Source organism: Hyaena hyaena, unplaced genomic scaffold, assembly GCF_003009895.1.
Source record: "Hyaena hyaena isolate Hyena2069 unplaced genomic scaffold, ASM300989v1 scaffold_552, whole genome shotgun sequence".
In the NCBI taxonomy this organism is placed as follows: domain Eukaryota; kingdom Metazoa; phylum Chordata; class Mammalia; order Carnivora; family Hyaenidae; genus Hyaena; species Hyaena hyaena.
Genome location: NW_024081185.1, coordinates 569,546 through 588,237, shown reverse-complemented (window position 1 = coordinate 588,237; position 18,692 = coordinate 569,546). Strand labels below are relative to the sequence as shown.

The following is an 18,692-nucleotide window of genomic DNA, read 5'->3' as shown; positions in this document are numbered from 1 at the left end:
TTTAAGGAGAAGAGATTTTCTGTTAGCTTTTTTTCTTCTTTTCCATTGTAGAGTATGTGAAAAGGACATAGTCTGAATGATTTCAATCAAATCCTTTGATGTTATTGAGTTTTGTTTTTGACTCAGCATTTTGTTAAAATTTGGTAAATACCACACACCTGCTCTTCAAAAGAATGGATGTTCTGCCTGTTGAGTTCAGGGTTCTGTAATGTGCTGATGGACTCGAGTTTTAAATCCTGCTATTCAGATCAGTGCTGTGCTATTCGTGCTTTTGAAATGTAGGTAAATAGATTTGCTTGTTTTTAATTCTGGAGTTTTGCATTCCTGGTTATGATCCTAGAAATGCATTACAAATTCTGTCTTTAGCCAAGGGGAAGATTTTTTTAGCAGACATATCAGTTCTGCTAAGTTATCATAAGACAAACATCATAATTGTATGGTTTCCTTATTCTTAAAGGTTAGTTACTTTACGAGGATGTGCTTTGGGTGGACTGTTGACCGAGACACGTGTCCCCACAGGTCCAGCCGTGTCCTCCTGCGTTTGCGTTTCCGGGACACTCTCTGTGATTACGAGGGCTCTCGAGTGGACCCCGTCCCCCGCCTGCCTGCGCACGTCAGTGTGGTTCAGCAGAGGCCCTCACTGCCGGCTGTCTTCACTTGACTTTAACACATTTCCTCATGGACTTTGTTCTATTATGTTCACGTTGCTTTCCTCCTGACCGCGCGCCCGCTTCCGAGCCGTGCTGGCTGGATGCCTCTTGTCTTCTGAGTTATGGGCATCCACCTGCTCTCCGAAACCCCACGGGAGCCGATCTTGATCGGTACTGAGCCTGCATTGTGTTTGGCCTGCAGTCCTCAGGTCTGTTGTTCTAATTAGAGCATCATTCAGTTCCCCTTCAGGAAGGTCTACTTGCGTTTAGGGCAGCGTGTGTCTTCCCGCAAGTCTGAGGAACTCTGCACTGGCCGTCAGACTGTCCTCATTTTGCTTCATTTCACAGTGTCCTGAAATAATGTGTCCCGTCTGCGATCTGCAGCTGGTCCCATCTCTACTCCACTGAACGGGGACCTGTCTGGCCTGTGTATGTTGATGGTGGTTCTGAGGGAAGCGGGTGGAACACAATATTTCACTAACCCTTCCCTAGTGAAGCCTCACCCTCGGTTTGGAGAATACTTTTTGGCCTCAATCCCTGTTACTGACACCTTCCCCTCATTAGGTATTGTATTAACAGACGTAATGAAACAGAACAGAAGATGCGCTTTTTATAATTAACGTAAGGAAAGACTTCTTTGAGTAGTACTTGGCCAGTTTGCAGAATGTGTGATGGTTTGTCAGTGTTACACCATCAGTAGCCAGCCGCGTGCACCAGACTCGCGCTCTGTGACATCCCGGAGTGAGACGGCTGTGACATCAGACCCTCCCGTCCCGACCCTGTGGGCCAGCTTGTCGAGCGCAGACATGGGTGCCCTTTCCCCGTGTCTCCTTGCCACTTGGTGGTTCTGCCGCTGGACCGAGGCGCTGCCCGGGCCGGTGCTCCCGTGGGCACGTGTGCAGGCGCACCCACGTCTTGCTGCCCGGCTCTGGGGAGGCCGAGTCTCCCTGAAGCCCTGGTGCCCAGATGTGTGTCTCGTGCAACTTTTTCACCGTAAGTAATCGCCTTGGAGACGCTGGGGGCGCCCTCTCGATGCCAAGAAAATGTGTAATTCTTCCAGGGTTCAACGTTTTTGATTATGTAACACTGATTGTAGGTGGAGGGCATTGGCGGTTTTGAGTGCAGATATCACTTCCTGAGCGGGAAGCTCGAGGAAGGAAGCCTCGACCCCATAGCGGTTTCTGGCAGGACACGAGGTGTGGCCCTAGCGAGCGTGAGCCACAGGGACCTGCCGGCTTGTAGGCGGTGACAGTGACGCCGTGAGCCCTGCGGCTGATGCACTTCTGTGAGTCCCGAGTGCAGGCAGGGCTACGTCATCCCCATGGCACGGAGCAAATCTTTCTCCCGGACGAGAAGGAGACGGCAGCGCATTTCTCATACTGCCTGAGGTTCGACTGATGTGTTTTCTCGATTTTCACGGAAAGTGCATTTTCCTTTTTTTTTTTTTTTTTTAAATTTTTTTTTTTTAATGTTTTATTTATTTCTAGGAGAGAGAGACAGAGACAGCGTGAGCAGGGGAGGGTCAGAGAGAGAGGGAGTCACAGATTGAAACAGGCTCCAGGCTCCGAGCCGGCAGTCAGCACAGAGCCCGACGCAGGGCTCGAACCCACGAACCGCGAGATCATGACCTAAGCGAAAGTCGGACACTTAACTGACTAAGCCACCCAGGCGCCCCTTTTTTTTTTTTTTTAATTTTTTTTTTTTAAGGAAAGTGCATTTTCACTTGAAGAAAGTGAATCAGGAAAACAAACATGGTAAAACAGAATCACGTCATTGGAATTGAAATTAGGGTTCACCATTATGCACCTGAACTACAGGAGGTGAACATTCGCTGTTTTAAAAAGTTAAATAATAATATTGCAAAGACAACCTGTTTGGTTTTTCCTTCCCGACTCCCTGCTTATTTGCTCCGTTCGGGAAACACTTGTTTCAGACTTCCTGTCCGTGCAGCTGGGTGCCACCTGTGAGTCCGTCATCGTGAACTCCAGCTGCCCTGCTGTTACCGGCGCGAGCAGGGTGGGTGGCGGCCTGTCCTATGGCTCCGCCACCATCCGAGGACCCAGCAGGCTCATTCTCTGTCTTGCGAGTAGGGAGTCTCAACCCCCGTCAGACGTCGGTGAGCAGTTCCTGAATCTCATCACGGATGCGGGTGACGTAAAAACCACCCACAGTACGTGTTTCCTTATAATTGTATGTTTACGTGTGATATTTACTTACTGTAGGTCTTTATCCCTTCTGAAACACACACGTACATAAAAGTGTGGACTGATACACTGAGAGGTTTATGGACTAGGTGGAGGCAAACGTGTGATGACCACAGTGCGGAGGGTTTAATGGAATCCTGTCCTTTGAAGACCCTTCCGTTGCCCGTGAAGTGACATGTTTAGTGGCGTGTGGATCTTCTCATTTCCGGGGGAATCACTTAAAAAATAAAACTAAGCTGTACGGTTAAACATGTTTTTAGGTGATGAAGTAGATAGATGCTAGCAGGTAGTTAATCCAGAGTAAGAACAGAGGCATGGAGAGCGAATGGCCCAAAAAAGCAAGTCCCAGACGTGGCAGAAATAATGAACCTGCGACAGTGACCTCAGTCACAAAGCTGGTTAAGGGACAAGATCTAGGCTCGTGCTGTTTATAGGAAACACACTTGAGAGGGTTTGGGGGGCTCCTGTGTCAGCACTGGGCATGAGGGGTGGATGCAGGCTCCCGCTAGGCCTGGCCCAACCCCTGCAGCCGGGTGGAGGGTCCCCACCCCTGTCCCCAGGGGGTGAGAGCTGCTTCCTAAACCCGCGCCCGTCGTTGCCGGGAGTCCCTCCCAGTGTAACTTCTCAGGAGTAGCCGGCCGAGCAGCCTGGAAGACGCAGCGACCTCTAACAGGAGCCGCCCCGCGTGCGCATTCAGTGGGAGCCCACGCTCTACCCTGCACACCTGGGTTTCAGATGTGGTTTTCCTGCAAGTTGAGTTTTCCTGTAAGTATGGAAAGAATAAAATACTCATCAACGTTGGTTGATGAGCTGGCCATGCACTCAGCAGGCCGTAGAGACGCGGCCCACGTTAACATGGTCCCAGGTCCCCGAAGGGACATTTGTGGGGAGGATGGAGCAGCCAGAGGTGAGGACGTGTGGAGCACGGCCTCCGTCTCCGCGTGGTGTTTCCACGTGCTCAGTGTGAGTAATGTCCGTGGTATAGCGCCCTGGGGATCAGAAGCACATTAGCAACAACTGTAATTATATGTTCTAGTCTCCGTGGCCTTTTCATAGCTTGTCGTTTTTACACATTTATTACTTCTGGATGTTGGCCCCAATATTCCTAACAAAATCTATTTTGACACCTGCTTGAAAATGCACACCATTTACTCCAAACTCTTCTACCGGAAGTGCTAGTGAAACACTCAGTACAAGAATTTGATTTTACCTTCTGCGCCGAGAGCTGTGTACGGATGGCAGCAAATAGTCACGTCCGGTTGTCTGGCGACGTGCAGCGTGTGCGGTAACTGAACGAGGCACCCAGCTCACTCCCTGGTCGTGACGGCCGTGTGGCTGGTGAGCGGCTATTTATCGCGGTTCCTTTGTGGTCTCACATGCCTGGGGCAGGGTCAGAGCCAGAGGCTGTGTTTAAAGAAAACCTTTGTAGTAACACCGGTACAACATGTACGCGCACCTCTGTGTCTGCTTTACTGTGGCCACGGGGAGAGTGCTGTAAAAAAGTCCTCGTAGCTCATCATAAAAAACACGTTTCTGCTTGAACGTATAGGCAGTATTTTATAAAATGCTAAACATATTAACGAAAATGTGGTGCCACAAAGGCCCGTTACTGCGTGAAGATGCGTGATGCTCTCGCAGGCTGGGCACAGACATGTGGGCCAAGCTGCACGAGGGGCACGTGGAGCCGCCCGAGCATCTGGCCTGCGAGCCGGAAGCTGTCAGCCTGTCATCTCCTCCGCGTCCCACGCCTCACCCCGCCCGTCTGTTATTCTCCTGAAACCCTGCCCCACAGCCGCCGGCCCTGGTTATGATGAGGAACGGTGAGGTCCGTCACCGGGGCAAGAAAATGGATGGTTCGTTGATCACTCAGTGTCCAGACGCTTCCCTGGGAGGTCTGGGTGCCTCCAGGACCCTGGCCCCCCGGGTGGTGGAGGACGGCCCGAAGGTGGGATGCTCGAGGGAGGGAGGGCCGTGTGTGAGGGAAGAATTCGGGCTGGGCTGGTGGCCAGGTGGGCGTGAGGGGAGGCAGGTGTCCGCACAGAGGCTCTCGGGCGACCATGCGTGCAGAGTGGGAGAACGTCGACGAGCAGCAGGAGGGCAGCGGGGAGGCCCCGGCCTGCGCAGGTGGAGGGCACCTCCTGGCAGGTGCCCAGCCTTCCCCGCTCTCCATCCACGTGTCTGGGAAGGGGCCGCCACGTGCGGTGACATCCAGCCACACTGTTGCAGGAGCAGATCAGGGCTCCCTGAGGTTGACGCCACACCTGCCCCTTAAGATGGGGCCCGAGAAGAGGACACGTGTGAGGTCGCACTGTTCGGCCTGGGAAGCCTGCGGCCCCGTGAGCTTCCGCGACGCGTTTGCCCCCTGACATTGTTTTTGGTTTAAATGTACCAAGTGAACTCCTTTAAAAGAACACATTTCTAGGAAACGTGGGAAAGAACAGTGGTTGGTGAGAGTTTTTAGCAGCATTTTTACAACCTTAATACCAGGAGAACAAACCGTGGAATTTATACTGTGGGGAGAACCCCACACTTCGAGACGTTCGAGGACGCTACCGCTGAGTGGGGGGCATTGTGCCTCCGCGGAAGGGCGGAGCTGAGGCCTGTGATAGCGGAGGTTCTGCGGGGGGAGTTATGCGGGGGGCGTTTCAAGGGACCATCAGGGCACATGGGAGGCGGCTTCGTCCCAGGCCCCCAGCCCCCAGAGGGTTCGTGGTCACTTCCAAGAAGCACCTTCCCGACAGCAGGTGAATGGACAGCAAGTTAGGGCCAGCAGCAGTGTCCCAGCAGGAGATAGAGCAGAGCGGGTCCCGCCAAGGTAGGTGGCGCTTTGCAGAGTTCGAGTGGTCTTGTGTGAGTGTCACGTACACGCTGCCACGGCGCCATGTGGTCTGAGAGTGGACAGTGTCATTCTCGATCAGAATGAATAAAGTAATCGTCATTATTAACACGTGCAGTGGCCCCAGAGCCTAGTCACGCACGTAGAGGTGCAGTAATTCCCCAAAGTCACATGACTAAGGACAGGTCACATGGGTCTTCCTCACTAACCATCTTTCTCTACGGATGTATTTAAGTTAAACATGTTCCTGGACCCCCCGCTGCTCGGGCCGCAGAGTGAGAGCAGACAGTCCCAATGAACCACGGCACCCACGCTGGGCAGGGGTCGCCCCTGGCTGTGTGGACACATTTCGAGTGAAGGGTCCCCGGGAGCCCATCTGCCCGCCAGGCAGGGAGCCGGGAGGTCGGGGGTGGGGGGCCTCCCCGTGAGGCAGGTGGAGGAAGGGCCTGTGCTGCGCAACAGCAAATGCTCTCTGGCTCCGACGCTTGCTTCTCAGCCACCTGGTGAGGCCAAGAGAGGGGAGAACCACGGCCGCAGACTGCCCCGGGCCCAGAGCGCGGCTGTGGGTCCCAGCCCGGTGCAGACACAACCACGCAGTGCTCAGCCCTGGCAGCCACGTGTGGACGGCGGTCTTGTGCCAGTGCGCCAGCGTGGTCGTGCAAGAGTGCGGCTGAGCAGTGGGGGCGGCGGGCCGTAGTGGTTCGCAGTCTAACACAGCAGGAAACGGCTCCCTCAGTGCTTAAACGCTGGTGTGCACAGGCCTCACCTGCAGGTGGTGGGAGAAGCAGGTTCTGTTTGGTGGCTGGGTCCATGGCAGGAGGGTCCGTGGCTTGAGGGCCCGTGGCCGCAGGGTCTGCGTTTCCAGGGAGCATGCAAGACGCCGTGCCCCTGCTCTGAACTCTTCCTTCCCAAACGCTTCTGCTTAATAGAAGCATCTGGTAAGTTTCTAAATCCCTGAAGCTCAGACCACGTCCCACACAGATCCAGGTGTGGTCTCGGGGGAACAGGGCAGGCACTGGTGCTCTGTGGAGCCCGCTCATTCCCGTGCAGTCACGTGTACTGACCCTGAGCTGCCCTGGGACCACGGTGTTATCCTCACACATTCCTGGGCCTCCCGTCGTGGCCCGTCCTCGTGGCCGTGGCCTGAGGGTGCCGCCACCTGCCTCCCTTACCCCTGGCGTGTATGGTGAGTGCCTAGGGCCGTGCGAGTAGCACCCTGCACACAGACCTCCCGATCAAGAGGATGGAAATCCCGGCCTCCACACCTGAGACCCGACCCGGGGCGAGGCCTGGGCTCCCAGGACAGGGCACCTTCAGACCCGGTTGACCGCCATTTTCACACACCAGGAGGCCGCTTCTCACTTACCCCGCGGTGTCTCTCTGACTTACCCTTTCTTCATCTGCTGAGAAGGCCTGGCACGCTCTCCTAACTACTTAAACGCCCTCCTGATTGATGCTTCCGTTTCCTGGCTGCTCGGCCTGTGGGGGGAAGCCCACCTCGTCCCCAGGCTCCCGGGGAGGCAGGCAATGGCCACCGAGGAGGGCCTGGTGCACGGGCCCGGCTGCCCTTCTGCTGAAGTCGGTGTCTGTTTAATGATTATTTTCACCATTTCCTACTCCAAACCAATAAATCTTCATACAGGTATTATCTGAATCTTGTAAAGTTATGGTTTTCATTCAAATAACTTTAGTTAAAGTAGAAAATAAACCCTTTCTAATTGTTTTAAATAAATTAGTAAAAATACCTTTGAGCTTTTAAAGAAAATCCTGGCTAATTTCCTTTTAAAAACATATTTTTTTAAATCCTGTAAAAACTCTTCAAAACTGGTTATTCAAAACTCAGACTTCCTGTGTGTTAGGTCACTGACTTCCGTGTGTTAGGTCACCCACTTCCCGTGTGTTAGGTCACCCACTTCCCGTGTGTTAGGTCACTGGAGCCCTGGTCAGATGGAGGCGGATGTGCTGCCCCACGTGTCAGTGCAGGTGTGTCCCGTGGGCGGGTGGGTGAGGGCTGTGGCACTGTTGTGGCGGCCACGTCCTTGTGCTCACACCCTCGGCCTGTGTTGCCGCTTTGCCCCCATAGACCAGAACCGGCCTCGCCCTGCTGTACCACGAAGGGTCTGGAAGCCCCTGTGATGTCCGCCTGAAGCTGACAAGAGAGGTCCTCACGATTCAGAAACAGGATGTGGTCTGTGTCCGCGGGAGCAGCCACGGCGCACATGTAAGTGCCCTGCGCTGCCAGCTCCGCGTGGACGCGCTGGGGAGGCCCCACTGGGCGCAGCCGCTTTCCTATTCCCTTGGGGACGGTTTGCTGAGGAAAAGCCCCTCCCCTGTTGCTTACCTGCCCCCAGACATCGGGTCCAGCTGTTTCCTTTACTCGATCCCTGACTTCCCTAGTTTCCTTGTTGATGGGTTCCCTTGAGGACCTTGCGTGGAAATGTCCCCACTCACCACGGGATGCAACGTGACGCATCCTCCCTGGAATTGCAAGGCCAGGGTGAGAGGCCGTCTGCTGGCAGAAACCTCAACTGGGGAACCACGCACGGTGGCCATTTCCAGGTGCCCGGTGTCAGCTCTCTCCCTGGCGTTTGGGGACACAGATGGGGACTTCTGCCCTTCTTTTTGGCTTTAGTCTCATACAAATGAACTTTGCTTAAGGGTAAGACACTTACTGATTAGATGCCATAAAATACTGAATAAAGATTAGGGAGAACAATTTGGGCAAGTTTTGTCTCCGTTTAACTCAAACAGGGCTACTGTGCGTGATAGATTTAGTATATAGGATCCTCTACTAGATGTGCCGTATCAAAACCGTAGCCAATTTCCTGTTTTCTTCTGGTGGACGCACAGCTGGAGACACATAGAGCTGTGCACATCTAAGCTGCATCTCAGTGCTCTGTCCTTCAAAGCATGTAGCTGAAAATAAGTTGTTTTTGGTGCATTTGAAAATACCCCAAGTCATTCCTATTCCCTAGTTCAGGGAGGGCTGTTTGGAGGTCACGGGCTCTGCGGACCCTTACGTCCCCCATTGTTTGGGTCCCCATGACCTTTGATTGGAAATGAAGCAAACTGGCCATTTTCCCGGATTCACCATCTTCAAATCGGCGTTTCCTTGGGAGACGCAGATGCTGACAGTGTGGCGTCTTCCCTGGGAGAGCCTGACGTGCCCCTCACGGAAGCGATGCAGGGGTCCTGATGAGTCGTATGTACACACGTATGGCCCTTGAGGGACACTCCCTGCCGTCCAGGACACACAAAGCCACAGAGACAGGGGCGGAGGACCCGTCCCTTCTGCTGCATGCCCCTCGATCCCAGCGTCCAGTCGGAGGTTGGGGTCCACCTTCCCAACAGCCCAGGCACTAGCCCTCATTCAGCGTCCTGTCCCCTTCTGCCCCCACCTGTCCTGAGTGCCCGGCTTCGCGGGTCTGGGGAGCAGAGGGTAGCTAAGAGTTTGTAACCGTTTAAAACATTCTTTTTCACAGTGACTTTATAATCTGTAGAGAATCCCGGACAACTTCTACTAAAAACATTCAGTGTTTTTATGCTCCATTGTCCAGGAAAAATAAATTACATTTTTTATTCATAATGTCAGATTCTCAGCCTAAGGTTAAGTCCTTGATGAAAGTGATCAGTTCCTTCCTAGGAAAAATGAGTATATGTTCAGACCTATCAGTTTATGTTTATACTTTCCAGTGATTCACTGACGCCTGTGAGTGGCCACAGGACTGACCGTAACTTGCCCGCCCAGTGGGTGGGGCACTGGGTGCGGGTTTGCGGTCAGTGTGCCTGCCAGACCCTCTTCTAGTTCTCTGCGGGTTCCCTACTTCTCCTGCCTATGAAATAGCGGATGTTCTGCTGAAGAAACACACGTCCCTGTGCTGGCTGGATTCAGGGGTGGTTCCGAGGGGACAGTCAGCCCCTGAGACCAGACTCCTGTATCCCTATATCTGCTCAGAGCAGATTGGGCTCAGCCCCATCAGCGTGCAGCACGGCTGAAACCTGCATTCTTCGGCCGATTGTAAAAATAACACCTCTCTTGCCTGAGAATTTATCATGTGTTGGGAGAACAAGAAGACTGTTTTTAACACAGGTCACGACTGTTTTTGGATTCGGAGCCAGAACACCTCTGGGGAGCTCTGGATGCAGCTCTCACCACGTCTGTGGTACTGGATGTGCCCTGGGAGCCTGTGCCTGGCTGAGGACGACTGTTGTCCACTTCAGACTGTTCAGAAGGGCAGGAGTGGAAGGTCGAGCAGTCCACGCTGGGTCAGAAGAACCGAGCCAGGGTTTTACACGTCGCCGAACCCTGAACCTCTGTGTGGGGCCGAGACAGGACAGTTACGTGTCTGATTCAGTGCAACACATATCTACTGGGTATGCGATACTGTTACTGAATTCCAGCAGAAACTAATCCGCTTATCGGTAGGACCACAAGACTTACAATGCAGCCACCCTTAAAAGCCGCTGCTGACGTGTGTGACTCCGCCCCGGTGCTGGGACTTTCCTGAGCACGTTATATACCGTGATTCGCTTAAAGCGCGCAGCCTGGTAATGCAGCAGGTGGGCCTGGACCCCACAGGCGACAGGTTTAGGGCACGAGGCCGGCTCCTGCGTGCCGACTTCCCAGGGCACCCACCCCGTTCGCCGGGCCTGACATGACGTCAGGGTCGTTGCTGCAGCCGCACGTGCAGCAGATGGTGTTTTCATTCTCAGCTTCAGTTTTCTTCATAGGAAACGGAGCTGATGACTGTTCTCACCTTCCCAGCTCTGGCCTGGGGAGGAGAGCCCACGCGCTGCCGAGTCCACGTACTCTGGGATTCAGCCGCGCGCTGGCTGGGCCCGTGGGATCCGGGCTCTCCTGCCGCCCCAGGCGGATGCTGTGCGGGGCCCCACAGCCCTGGCTGCCCTCTTCCTCGATTGCCCGTCTCAGGGACACGTGAAGGGGGGACGTGACCCTGCTGAACAAATAGCTGTATGTCAGTTAATGATAGGTGTTATTTTTATCACAAGAGAGAGAGGGCAAAACCAAGTTGAATCTTTCATAAAACCCACAGATTTAAAAATCTGCCGGTTCAACACTGGAGTTTAAAACCAGAAAATTCGTATTTCATTTCTATTTCTGCCTGTTCAGATCAACATGGCGTTTTGTGTATTTCAAATCCTGGGATTTCCCATGTATCTCCTAAAGAGAGGGACCTCGCTGTTTCTCGTGGTTCAGAATTCTGTGTAGATCGTTTTCTGTTACAGTCGTCCCTTTATTTTACACATTACATTTCTTTAATTGTAAGTTTGTGGTTGGGAAGTTGCACATGAAGAGAACGTTTTAAGACATTTATATCGTATTCGCCACGTTAAGTCCCGACGAACTTACAGCGGGCGTGTCCTTCTGCCGATTCTGTGTCCCCGTCTTCTGTTTAGGACACTAAGAGTCAGAGTGTGGGAACTGAGCTCCCCGTGACTTAGTCACGGGGTCAGGGCGGTGTCAGCTGCTCCTCTGTGAGCCTGTGACCCAGGATGCTCTCGGATAGACGGAGCCCGGCTCGGGGGTGCCAACTGGCATGAGCGGAGGAGGCTCCTGGCCCCTGGGGCTGGCGTCGCCCGCCGGCCTGACCTGGTTAGGCATCTGCATGAGCCCTCAGGAAGCAGTCCAGGGGCTGAGAGGCTGAAGGATGGACTGACCTTCTCCCCTGCGTGGAGCACGAGGGCCAGAAAGTCTTGGCCTTCATGAGTGAACTTGAAACCACCATAAGCGACAGACGGTGGAAGTAAAACAAACTTGACCCTTGGGGACTTAAGGCTCTACAAAGACCAGATCTGCAGCACGCCTCCAGGCACGAGAGGTCATGGAAGTGGGACAAAGACCAGACGCAGAAAGTGAGCCAGCTGACCTGAGAACAGGCGTGCAGCAGGCCTGCTTTGAAATCAAGGTGCAAACACACCCGGCTCGGAATCACCGTCCCCCAGCCAGCACCGTACCAGACATGAAATCGCAGGCTGTGAGACAGACCGGAGGACATCACAGGAGTTGGGAGCTGGGGACTCAAGAGCACATAGTGGGGACGCGGGAGCACGTGGTGGCTATGAGAGAGTGCATAGTGGGGACGTGAGAGCACATAGTGGGGACGAGAGCGCATAGTGGGGACGCGAGAGCACATAGTGGGGATGAGAGAACACATAGTGGGGATGCGAGCACGCATAGTGAGGACGTGAGAGTGCATAGTGGGAACGTGGGTGCACATAGTGGGGATGAGCGCAAAGTGGGGACACGAGAGTGGATAGTGGGGAAACGAGAGGAGACAGTGGGGATGAGAGAACATGTAGTGGGGACTTGAGAGTACATAGTGGGGAGATGAGAGCTGATAGTGGGGATACGAGAGCACATAGTGGGGACGTGAGCATGCATAGTTGGGACGAGAGCGCACACAGTGAGGGCACAAGAGTGGATAGTGGGGAAGCGAGAACAGACAGTGGGGATTGGAGAGTGTGTAGTGGGGATGCCAAAGCACATAGTGGGGACATGAGAGCGCATAGTGGGAATGCAAGAGCGCACAGTGGGAACGCAAGAACGGGTAGTGGGGACGCAAGAGTGCATAGGAGGCCCAGGGGCAGTGGGTGGAGGCCTGGGGGCAGGTGTGCTGGGTGCCAGGCGGAGTGGAGACCCCGCAGCAGCATGCGGATGGCTGGTGTCACACCGTCGATGAAGGCAGTTGTCCTAGAGATAAGAACTCAGTCTCCCCCTGCAGAGCTGGCCCCAGCCTCCCCCTGCAGAGAGCTGGAGCTCTCCCCTCCCCTGTAAATATGTAAGGTCATGGCTCATGCGTCAATGGGTCAGATACTTGGGTGTTGGCTTTGCTGCTGTGTAGACCGTAGGTGCCTTCACGCCCCAGGCCACACGTGCTGCCACATTCCTGCAGGAATCTTTACAGTTACAGGTAGATGGGTTTTGGGACATTTATTCCCTGGTCCTAGGTGTTACCTATCTTGGTAGAAAGGGCAAGGCACAGATCTGGGCACCAGCCCCTTCCCTAGAAACAGATCTGTGAAGCCCTGTGAGGGACCCACGGAGCTGCACAGATGGCCAGTTTAGCTCACAATGCCCCCCAAATTGTCAGCTCCCTCCCTTACTGCTGAAAACAAGGTTTAAAGCTTTTCTAAAGTTTAAAATTGTCTTTTAAAAAGGGGATAAGGAACCTGTAAATAGTAATTCGGTGATTGCGGGTCGCACGGCCCTTCCTTCCAGGCCTTTACAGATTGTCTGCAGTTTCCCACAGCGACTGAACTTGTTAAAGTCATTTTGAAAAACTAAGTTTATTTTTCACATAACAAGTACTGTGAAGAATATCAACAAACTGATATTTTAGTTTGGAATAAAGAATTAAACTTGTATTAAACTCCCCAAGATGGATGAATTTGTTATCATGAAGTCCTGGCCATGTCTGATAAATTCTGTACTCAGTGCCCACAATCCTATCATCACCTGTTTGTGAGAAATAAATGCATTATTACTGCTTTTATTCACCTAAGTTTATATCCTTTCTGTGGCTCCCTTTTGCTTCCAGTTCTCTGGGTCCATAAATCCCCATTAGTCAAAGCATAGTTTTGGAATTAATGATAAAGTGGAATATTTTCTCAAGGACCTCATCTCTCATGTCTGTGAAAAGTGCAGCTGGCTTCTGTTGGAAAAGAGTTTATTGAAGAGTTACCTTCGATTCCAAACTTCATCCTCCCAAAGTCTCTTTTCACATCTGAATGAATTAATTCATAGTTCATCGCTCTGGGAAGTGAGCGCACTTCCCCCCAACGCCCACTGGGAGCGAAGCATGGTTATCGGGAAAATGTGTCCCCATGGAGGACTGAGCGAGCTCGTCAGAGAAGGAATTGGTTGAATTAGACAGTGTCTGTTGATAGCATTGGTTTCCATCTGCACATCTGCTGAGAGAACGACTTTGGAAACTTGTGCCTCTCACCTGGCTGTGGGGTCCTGAGGCCTCAGGGCACAGGAGGGGCCTCAGCTGGGCTGCTGCGAGGACGTTTCCAGCGGAAAGCTGTACAAATTGTGTTTCCTATTCATTTTAGCCACTCAATAACTTTTACAAATCTTGTTTTGAAAAATTAAATTCTTAAATACGACAGTGCTACAATCACATGAGAACCCAGGTAGTTATGTAATCTTCAGTTGTGAGAACACAGATTGGCCGGACCTTCTCCCGACTTTGACACACGAGATTCCTCTAAGCTCCAACGAGGGGGTTCAGAAGAGCAGAAGGCAGAGCTTTTGATGATGAGACTGGACATCCTGATACTTCTGTGAAGCTTGCTGGTTTCCCGTAATTCTCTCGGCTGGCTCTGTCTTGGCGGACCCAGGCTCCCCATGCAGAACCCCATAGATGGTCAGGTGCCGTCTTCTCTGAGCGCATGCAGAGAGGGCTCTGCCTCCCCTCCGGTCCCCGCTCCCACAGGACAGCAGTACTATGGTCCAGGGCCCACCCCGTGATCCCTCCAACCTCACTTTACCCCCAAATGTAGTCACACGGGGATGGGACTTGCACACAGGGACCCGGGGGGAACAGTTTAGTCCACAGCACTTCCTGTGTAGGACACATGGTATCATCCTCACTTTCCAGACACAGAAACTCAGTGTCACAGAGGTTTAAGTGACCAGGGCTCATGTGCTCCGAAAGGGAAATTTAGCAGATTGCAGAGAGCAAATATGTGAATAGATAATGTTCTGGCTTAGTAACAGGTAACAGTCCCTTCAAGTCCTGAACAAACGGTAACGAGGCTCATGACATATTTTTTTTCTTTTACCTGTTGGGGCTGTTAGTCCTGATTTTTGGTGTGCATCACTCAGGTGATCGTTTTCTGATGTTTTATTCGGATTATCCTCCTGAGATCGATATGTGAATAAAATGACTATTTTAAAGTGGCATTTGGCAAAGTCTGTCAAAACAGAAAGACACTTGGTACTTAATGGTGAAAGTTGGAAAACGCGATTGAAAGTTTGAAAGATTCCGCGCAGTAGAGGCCTCTGGCTACTGTGAAATCAGTGACCCAATTCTGGGCCTCCGTTGCTCAGAGTACTTCCCGTGGAGGCACGTTGGGCTGTTGCTACAGACATGGCAGAGACTCAGGCTGAATGTGAGGCAGCGGGTAACTAACTGTCTCCTCGGCCTTTCTCCCCAAGTTGCTGGCTGACCCTGGACTGTGTGGAGGGAAGCCCCCCGGCCCCCATGCCAGGACGTCTGTTTCTCCTGCCGTGGGATTTACGTCCCATGTGTGTGTCACTGGGCCTGCTCTTCACCATCACCCCATCGCGGGCAGCACGGGACACGGAGACAGTGCAAACCATGGCCCTGAAGCCAGCGTCCCCGAGCCGTGGCTCCCTCTCTCTGCCTGTGACGGTATAAACAGCCACCAGCTGAAGACGCTGCAGCCACAGATGCTCTGAACACAGCGTTTGCCGTTAATGTCCACATGGGCAATGGGTCCAACTCCGGGGCACCACTCGGTCGGACAGCATCTACGCTTCCAGAGCAGAGAACGCGGGTCCTTGCTGTCATTCCCCCGGGATCTTTCTGAACCACAGACACGCTGGACTCCACGCTCCCCCCACCCCAGGCTCCAGTTTCTCGCCTCAGCCGCTCATCGGTCAGCCATTGGTCAGTTTAGTCCAAGCGCAATAGGAGCTGGGATCGAACATGCAGGCGGTTCAGAGGCGTTGCTGGTGCTGGGCTCCGCTGCTCTTCCAGCTCTCTGCCACCCCGGCGCCTTCCGTGGGCAGGGGACAGGGGACGGGAGATGGCAGTCGTTTGGGGGCAGCACTGGCTACTTAAGAAAGGGCCTGAAGGCGATGGCGCAGGGCAGGGAGGCGCAGGGGAGGGAGCCAGGCTGGGCAGGTGGGAAGGAACGGGTTTGAAGGCGGGTTGAGTTTGGGAGAGTGTGGCCCGTTTCCCAGGGCCTAGGATCCTTGAGAAAGAACTAGAAGGTCTGGCCAGCTGCAGGAATCCACCGTGGGCTTAAATACGGCCGTAATAGGGCCTGGTTCTTGTGTCTGTTTTTACTCAAGGTGTCTGCTCCCCGAGGTGGAAGCGTGTCCATCTGCAGGTGTACTTGAAAGAGTCCCTTCAGTTGAAATGAAGAATGTATATCCGCATGTTGCACTCATTTTCTGATCATATGTTTTAACCTAAACCTGCTTTGTTTTCTAAAACTTTTTAAAGCACAGAACCGTCACGCTGCGCAGACAGCCCGCCGGCGGCTTGGGCCTGAGCATAAAGGTAGGAAGGCGTTCTCCGCGAGACTCCTTTCCGAGCGCGGGTCTGCGCCGTCCTGACCGAGCCCTCTCTCTGCCTGTCTTCCAGGGAGGCGCCGAGCACAGGGTCCCCGTCGTCATATCAAAGATACTCAGAGGCCACGCAGGTAACTCGGCCAGGACGCCCCCTGCACGCCGCGGCAGCTTGTGAGGTGACACGGCTGTCACTGGAAACGATGACAATCTGCTGGGCTGTTTAGTTGCCCTTTTGTTCGTGTCGTTGTCCCTTCGCTACCGCGAGGCGGCTCTGCCTTTTCATGTCCTCTGACGCCGCAAGCCCTTAAGAGATATCGACTCCCCTGAGACCATCAGGGCAGCAGCGGCCTGGTCACGGGGCAGTGTGACACGGGGCAGTGTGACAGTGGAGGACACTTGGCCCGGCACTGGCGGTCATGGTGCTCATGGAGGTCTGTGACGAAAATCGCATTCTGCCCTCCGGGAGTGGCGCTGTGAAGGGGGGGGCGGGATGGCCATGGGGGGGGTCGGGATGGCCGTGGGGGGGTCGGGATGGCCGTGGAGGGGGGGTCGGGATGGCCGTGGGGGGTCGGGATGGCCGTGGAGGGGGGGTCGGGGTGGCCGTGGGGTAGAGGTTGGGTGGCGTCAGGCTTGGGAGGGATGCTCGCCCCACAGCTGCCGCTGGCTCAGGTCGCCGTGAGCAGGAACCGGAGCAGACGTGGGGTTTGCGGCGGCACCTTCCGGGGCAGGGAGGTGGAGATTGTTCTAGTGCAGCCACTTTGTTAGATGGCAGGGACCAGTCCGGCGTCTCTGCAGGCCCTCCGTGCGGCCGCCTCTACGCTGCCCTGGGCCGGTTCCCCTGAGGCTCCAGGACCCTTTGTCCTGCCTGGTGGAGGAGGGGGGAGAAGGCAGGCGACCCCTGTGGGGGAAGGGGCTGCCTCTGGTGCCTGCACGCGGGAGCAGGGGTGTGTCACCCACCTCCGACTGGGCTCTTGAACAGCGGAACGTGAAGGGCGGAGAATAAGCTCCTGCTTCTCCTCCGTCCCCTGACCCATCTCACCCGACCGCGGCCCGTGCCCCACGTCACAGCACGTGGCAGCCAAGTGATTTGGGGAGAGGCGGCCCGGGCGTGGGACCCCACCACCACGTGCTCTGCAGGTGCATGCGTGAGGGCTGTGGCCATGGACCTGCGGCTGGAGTCGGTGTCCACGTGGAATGTTAATTTCCCCACAACACCTTCGACTCATTCATACAGAAAAGAGAGATTTTAGCCGCACATTTGCATCTGCGAAAAGACTATTTTTACCCAGAGGGCATTGAGGCACTGGCTCAACGGTGCACATTTCTCCCTTGTTGAGCAGGGTTGCAAACAGGATAGTGTTTCATCAGGACCGAGGCCGGGCCTCGGGGCCTCCGGGGAGACTGGGGTGTGAGTCGCGGCCAGCGCACGGCTCTCCTGAACACGCCGTCCTAGCACAGGAGGGTTTTGGGTTTGTAGGAAACGCAGTTTTGATGAAGCCACGTGGTCTCTCTTGTTGACGTCGTTCAGCCGGACTGGCGTGCTCCTGTGGTACATTCTGCATGGACACGTGGTGCCGAGATGCTTCCAGAGCCCAGTGTGCCTGCAGGGGGGACAGTCCCTTCTTGGGCCTGGCTTCTGTCGGCTCCTTCCGTGCCGGCGGTACACGGGGTGGGCTGGCTGGTAACAAGGCGAAGGCTCAGGGACATTGTTTTCATGATCTTGTGAACACCCTGTCTTTGTCACTCGTATAGGTTTTGGTTTGTGGATGTGAACGGGTCAGAGAAGGAGAGGAAGTAAGATTGACCAGCAGATAAAAAATCAGACAAGCATTTTATGCCGGGTGCCTGGGTGGCTCAGTCGGTTCGGTGTCTGACTTCAGCTCAGGTCATGATCTCACGGTTCGTGGGTTCAAGCCCCGCGTCGGGCTCTGTGCTGACAGCTCAGGGCCTGGAGCTGCTTCGGATTCCGTCTCCCTCTCTGCCCTTATCCCGCTCATGCTCTGTGTCTCTCTCAAAAATAAATACGCATTTTTTTTTTAATGAAAAGGATTTTATGCTTAAATTAGAGAGAAAACCTCATTCTCTATGGAAGGATGAACAGGTCAAGGTGCAGAGAGTGCAGCTGTGAAACCAGGCTACAATTGAGAAAGACACCGGGCCGCCGGAACCACCTCATCAGCTGCAGGCGGGGGTGCGGGGGGTGCGGGGGGTACGGGGGGGTGCTGTGTGGAGGTGGCTGGCCGGTGGTTCCTGCACTTCCTACCCCTCCTGCAGCCAGAACGTGCGGAGGCCTCCTGAGCAGAGACCCCGCAGGTGTCGGACGAAGCTCCCTGTCTTCTCAGGCTGCTTCCCTCCCGGTGATGACGCCTGTGAGCTGAGAGCCAGGGCCCTGTCCCCATCCAGTGGGTCCCCTGTCCCTGTGCTCTGTCCCCGCTGTCCTGCCTCGGTCGGCCCGCTAGCTCGGGCCTCCTCTCGGACATGATGCCTGCGGCCTCCCACCCCGCTGCAGACGTCTGCCTGCGTTCCAGACCCGTCGCCTCCTTTCTCACCCAGTGTGTACCCCACACCCTGAGCTCTTTGGAAAGTGCGTAAATGCCCAGTGCACCATGAGCTTGCAGAGAGCGAGGGCTCAGCGTAACGTCGTTTGCGTCTCCAGAGTACTGCTTGGGATGAGTGTTTCATGGGCAGGGACACCCGTGGCTGCTGGGAACGTC

At 54.4% G+C, this 18,692-nt stretch overlaps 1 protein-coding gene across 1 annotated transcript in view; it reads left to right on the top strand.

Moving 5' to 3' along the window:
* The first annotated feature begins 4,911 nt into the window (after positions 1-4,911).
* Positions 4,912-18,692, top strand: part of SNTG2 (syntrophin gamma 2) — a 113,772-nt gene continuing 99,991 nt past the window's right edge. The window contains 6 exon segments of the mRNA XM_039256006.1: positions 4,912-5,050; positions 5,128-5,190; positions 7,674-7,750; positions 7,753-7,911; positions 15,911-15,967; positions 16,052-16,109. Of these exon segments, the coding sequence (XP_039111937.1) occupies positions 4,912-5,050; positions 5,128-5,190; positions 7,674-7,750; positions 7,753-7,911; positions 15,911-15,967; positions 16,052-16,109 (553 nt within the window).